Source organism: Chaetura pelagica, unplaced genomic scaffold (genome assembly GCF_000747805.2).
Source record: "Chaetura pelagica isolate M959 unplaced genomic scaffold, ChaPel_1.0 scaffold962, whole genome shotgun sequence".
NCBI lineage: Eukaryota > Metazoa > Chordata > Aves > Apodiformes > Apodidae > Chaetura > Chaetura pelagica.
In genome coordinates this window covers 296033-302032 of record NW_009952479.1, presented here as the reverse complement: position 1 = coordinate 302032, position 6000 = coordinate 296033, and the positions used below count along the sequence as shown (strand labels likewise).

General features: G+C 48.5%; 1 protein-coding gene across 1 annotated transcript in view; it reads left to right on the top strand.

The window, feature by feature from the left end:
* RNF213 (ring finger protein 213) overlaps positions 1-6000 on the top strand; it is a 46052-nt gene that overhangs the window by 16239 nt on the left and 23813 nt on the right. The window contains 3 exon segments of the mRNA XM_010008661.1: positions 830-1023; positions 1418-1561; positions 2237-5830. Coding sequence (XP_010006963.1) covers positions 830-1023; positions 1418-1561; positions 2237-5830 — 3932 coding nt within the window.

The window sequence follows — 6000 nt, the reverse complement described above, 5'->3', positions numbered from 1 at the left end:
GACCCTGTTCCTTAGCTGCTGTCCTCTGGTAGAGACTGCTGGTCCAGAAAGTGCCCTGGCTGCCCAGCTCTGCCTGTTCCTTGTGTCAGCTTTGAGTCTGAAGAGTTTCTAGTGCACACACAGGAGCAACATCAGACCTTGCTTTTCCCTTACACCAACCACTCCTGGGCTTTGACAAGACACCACCCCAGTGAAAATGGCTGGGGTCTAAGGGAAAAGTGTACTACACTATGTTCCAGGGATCAGTGAGAAAAACCCAAACAGTTTTGGTAACAAATTCCATCCTTTGTCAAACTTCAGAACTCCAGGGCAGCTCCTGGTTGTTAACTGTGGAATGGCTGGTGCCTCAGCTCCAGTCTGGAAATCTGTACAAACGCAGCAGATGCAGACTGGAGCCAGCTGCAAGCAACAAAGCCACTGGGAAAATCAGTTCTACAGGATAAGCTGGGAAACTTGAGGATGCTTTTCTCCTTGACAGCAACCATTCCTCTCCACCATGTTTGGGCTTGAGAGGCAACTTTGTAACAGAGTAGATTCAAGTCCTAATGAAATGTAAACTCTTCCCCAGGTAGTCTAAGCAAAAAAACACGTGAGGATAGTGACAGCCCTCAGTAGCCAACAACAACAATGGCTTTGATTCCAGGCTGCACATTGAGGCAGATTAACCAGATTTAGGCAAATTGACCAGTTTTAGGCTTTCTTCTTCTAAAATTCAGAAATTTCAGAGAACACAGTGCTTAAGCCTTTAATTTCCTTCTTTCTATTATGATCATAATAGGATGTAATTGATAAAAATAACTTTAATTCCTTTGGTTTTTTATGATTACAGGGAAATCTCTGTATGTAAAAAGGCTGCATGAGAGACTGCAAGAAGAGCAGCCTGACTGTACAGAACTTCTGAAAACCATCAGACTAATTGAACCAGAAGTGGATGAAGATAAAGTGCTAAAATCTCTTCTGCCTTTTCTGAAGGAAGAACACCAGACAAAGCCCATGATATTCCATTTTGATATCACCTCTTCAGTAAGTACATCCCTCCCATGGCTGCCTTATCCTGCAAGTTCTATGTGCATCCTTCCAGAAGTTGTTTCTCCAAAGCTTTTGTTGCTTAGTAAGCCATTTCACTAGGACGTGTTTTCTAATTGTTGTGTAAGTCAGTAACATAAAGAACTCTTTACCATCAAGGTGGCGGAACTCTGGAATAGGTTGCCCAGAGAAGCTGTTGAGTCTCCAGCCTTGCAGGTATTAAAAGCCTGACTGGCCATTGTCTTGGGCAACTGTTCTAGCTGAGCCTTTGAGCTGGGAGGTCAGGCAAGATGGTCTCCAGAGATCCTTTCCACCCTCAACTGCTCTAAGATTCCATGAAGTTATGATGAGTAAATAAAGAGGAAATGCCTTTCTGTCTTCTTTGTGACAGGTACAAAGAGGAATTCCAGAGTTTCTGTTCAAGCTGCTGGTTTTGCAGTACCTGACAGATAATAATGGAAATATGTGGCTACGGCAGCAGAGCCATTTGTACATCATTGAAATCCTTGAGGTATCACCAGTGCCAAAGAAAGCAGCAAGACATGTATGTACACAGCAGCACCTCGTTGCTTTCAGTCCCTCAGTCATCTTGCATGTATGTTTGTATGTAGCTGCACAGGAGTTGCAGAGACTATACCTGTAAACATAGCACAGGGACTCCCTGTCTGTCTCAGGGGGCATTGTGCATCCCAAAGGATGTCTCTGCTGTTGTACAAAGTGATGGTAACACCAGGCAGTAAATTATACCTGTCATATGTTTTTCTTGGGTTGATTTCCGAAGGCCTGTTAGTCCAAGCTTCACTGGCCCCACTGGAATATTTATAGGAAACAAAAATGCAAAATCTAGTCTTCCCCATGTTACTTTGCATGTTTGAAAGTAGCAGAATATTTATAGGCAGCTATAAGAACAGTGTAGAAATGTCAGGGATAAATAACAGGTTTTGGGCTTCGTTTTCTTTGAGGTAGCACTGAGGGGGGGCTGGAGCTCACAAAGGGCTACAAGAAGGAGACTACAGAAGGAAACAAGATTAATTTTTTAAGCAGAAGTGATGCACAGTGGAAGAAGTGTCATGGCTGCATAGGCCAGCTGCTGGTATTCAGTTAGGCCTTGGAGCTTTAGGCAAGAGCACTGTTAAGAACAGAGGAAACAGCCTGAGGAAGGTTGAGGCTACAGCTTTGTGATCACATCTTTTCTGTTCCTTTACTCCAGATGTCAGTGAGCCAGAAGTTTAATTTCTTTGATGTGTTCCCTAAAGTAACATGCAAGTCTCCCAAGGAAGTACTAGAAATGGAGACACTTGGGAACCAGTCTGGGGATGTTTCAGAGCTGGGAATGGACAAGGAGGAATTCTGCAGTGAGGCTTTCCAGAGACCTTTCCAGTATCTGAAGAGATTTCACCAGGGGCAGGATCTGGACATGTTCTGTTACAAAGCCCACTCGGTGGAGGGCAGCCCAGCAGAATGTCTGCAGCTGCTCCTCCTGCACTGCGGGGTCACGGAGCCCTCCTGGGCAGAACTCCGAAACTTCACCTGGTTTCTCAACACTCAGTTGAGAGACTGTGAAGCTTCAGTCTTTTGCAACCCTGACTTTGTCCAGGACACTTTGCAAGGTTTCAAAACCTTTGTCGTTGCCTTCATGATTTTAATGGCGAGGGATTTTGCAACACCTTCCCTAAACATTTCTGATCAAAGTTCAGGAAGGAAGGCCTTCCACCTGGAGAACATTGCAGAAGAAGATCTTCTTCCTTTCCGCATTCGGAAAAAGTGGGAGTCTGAGCCTCATCCATATTTGTTTTTCAATGAAGATCGTGTGTCTATGACATTCATTGGATTCCACTTCCAGCCTAACGGCCATCACGGTGTTGATGCCATTAATCCTTTGGATGGCAGCATTATCAAGAGAAATGTCATGACTAAAAGGCTGTACAAGGGCCTGTTACTCCAAAGAGTTCCCTTCAATGTTCCATTTGACCAGTTGCCTCGTCACGAGAAGCTAGAGAAGCTTTGCATGGTTTTGGGAATCCCCTGGGTGAGCGACCCCGATGAGACATACGAGCTCACAATGGACAACATGCTGAAAATCCTGGCTATTGAGATGCGGTTCAGGTGCAACATCCCAGTTGTGATCATGGGAGAAACAGGCTGTGGGAAAACCAGACTTATCAAGTTTCTGTGCAAGTTACGCAAGAGCTGTTTAGAGGCAGAGAACATGAAGCTTGTGAAAGTCCATGGAGGTACCACTGCAGAGATGATTTATGCCAGGATCAGAGAAGCAGAAGCCCTTGCTAAAATCAACAAGGAGGAGCACGGGTTGGACACAGTCCTCTTTTTTGATGAAGCCAACACCACAGAGGCCATAAGCAGCATCAAGGAAGTTCTGTGTGACCACACAGTAGAGGGGAAGCCTTTGGTCTCTGGCTCTGGCCTGAAGATCATAGCAGCCTGCAACCCCTACCGTAAGCACACACCAGAGATGATCCAGCGCCTGGAATTAGCTGGGTTGGGCTACCGAGTCACGGCAGAGGAGACACAGGACAAGCTTGGATCTATTCCCCTGAGGCAGCTCGTGTACCGGGTCCATGCTCTCCCACCCAGCATGATCCCTTTGGTGTGGGACTTTGGGCAGCTGAACAACTTAACTGAAAAAATGTATATTCAGCAGATTGTGCAGAGAGTCACGGAGCACGTCCGGATGGCGCCGCCAGAGGCCCAGGTGATCACAGAAGTGCTTTTTGCTTCCCAGCAGTACATGAGGCAGAGGGGGGATGAGTGCACCTTCGTCAGCCTGCGGGACGTGGAACGCTGCATGGAAGTTTTCAAGTGGTTTCACAGGCACAGTAAGCTGCTCCTGAGAGAGCTGGAGAAGTACCTTGCTGAGAAGAAACCTTCAAAGAGCACCCATGAGAGAAACAACATCATCTGGGCCTTAGTGCTGGCAGTTGGGGTCTGCTATCATGCATCCTTGGAAAAGAAGGAGGAATATAGGAGTGCTATCAGCAAGGTCCTTCCAAGACCCTACAGTAACCAGAAAAAGATTTTGGAAGACATCTCTCTGATGCAGGACTTATTCCTGAGTGGCGTGCAAGTCCGGGATACCATAGCAAGAAACTTGGCCTTAAAGGAAAATGTCTTCATGATGGTCATCTGCATTGAGTTGAAAATCCCTCTGTTCCTTGTTGGGAAGCCTGGGAGCTCCAAATCCCTTGCAAAAACCATTGTGGCTGATGCTATGCAGGGCCAAGCATCTCAGTCAGATTTGTTCAAGGACCTGAAGCAGATCCATCTGGTGTCTTTTCAGTGCAGCCCTCTCTCCACTCCAGAGGGAATCATAGGCACTTTCAAGCACTGTGCTCGGTTCCAGGAAGGGAAGAACTTAGAGGAATACGTCTCAGTGGTGGTTTTGGATGAGATTGGGCTGGCAGAAGACTCTCCCAAAATGCCCTTGAAGGCTTTGCATCCCCTTTTGGAAGATGGCTGCATAGATGATGACCCTCTTCCTCACAAAAAGGTTGGCTTCATTGGGATTTCCAACTGGGCTTTGGACCCCGCTAAAATGAATCGAGGCATCTTTGTCTCACGTGGTGACCCCAGCAAAGCAGAGCTTGTAGAAAGTGCAAAGGGGATTTGTTGCTCAGCACGAGGGGCTCTGCATAAGATTGAACAGTATTTTTCTCACTTTGCAGATGCATATGAAAAGATTTGTGAGGCCCAAGACAGGGAGTTTTTTGGTCTGCGTGACTACTACAGCCTCATAAAGATGCTTTTTGCCTTAGCTAAAAGCTCCAAAAGTGAGCCCACACCTCAAGACATAGCAGAACTTGTTCTTCGTAACTTTGGTGGCAAAGATGATGTCAATGCCTTGGAAATATTCACCTCACAGTTACCAGAAAAAGGAGAAATTCGTGCTCATGATATCAGTAGAATTGATCTGGTGCGACAGAACATTCAGAGCAGCAGTCAGGATGGTGACTGCAGGTACCTGCTTGTGTTGACTGAGAACTACACAGCACTGCAGATCCTCCAGCAGACTTTCTTTACTGCCCGACATCAGCCAGAAATTATCTTTGGCTCCAGCTTCCCCAAGGACCAGGAGTACACCCAGATATGCAGGAACATCAACCGTGTGAAGGTCTGCATGGAAACTGGCCAAATGGTTGTGCTTCTCAACTTGCAGAACCTTTATGAAAGCCTCTACGATGCCCTCAATCAATACTACGTGTACCTGGCTGGCCAGAAGTATGTTGACCTGGGGCTGGGCACCCACCGGGTGAAGTGCCGGGTGCACCCCAAGTTTCGGCTGATCGTCATCGAGGAGAAGGACGTGGTGTACAACCACTTCCCCATCCCGCTGATCAACAGGCTGGAAAAGCACTACCTGGATATCAGCACCGTCCTGGACAAGGGGCAAAGAGAAGCCGTGAAGGAGCTGCAGAAGTGGGTGCACGAGTTCACTGCGGCCGATGCAGAAGGGCACTTGATGGGCAAGCAGAAGTACAGCCCTTCGGATGTGTTTGTGGGCTACCACTCCACCACCTGCGCCTCGGTGGTGCTGCAGGTGACGGAGAGGCTGAAACCAGAGTGTCCTCCTGCTGAGCTCCTGTCCCACGTGGTGCGGGAGGCCCGGCTGGCCCTGCTGAGCTGTGCCACCCCGGACTCCGTCATCCGGCGCTGCAGCTCGGTGGGGCTGCACGTGGCGGGCGCCCTGGCCAGGCTGTACTTCAGGCAGCAGCAGCACACGTCCTTCACAGACTTCCTCCGAGCCCAGCTCTGTGCCGGGGCCGCCTGCCAGACGGTCTTCACAGAGGTGAGTGTCCTGCAGTGTCCTCTCCAAACCCCACAGCCTGCCTGAGCTGGCTGGTGCTGCCAGGGCTCTGCAGCTACACCCGAGGGCTCTTGGTCACAGCCCTGCTGCCCAGGAGCTGGTGTGCAGAGCTGGGTTTTCAGCAGGTGGGTCGTTGCATCCCAGAGAGTCTG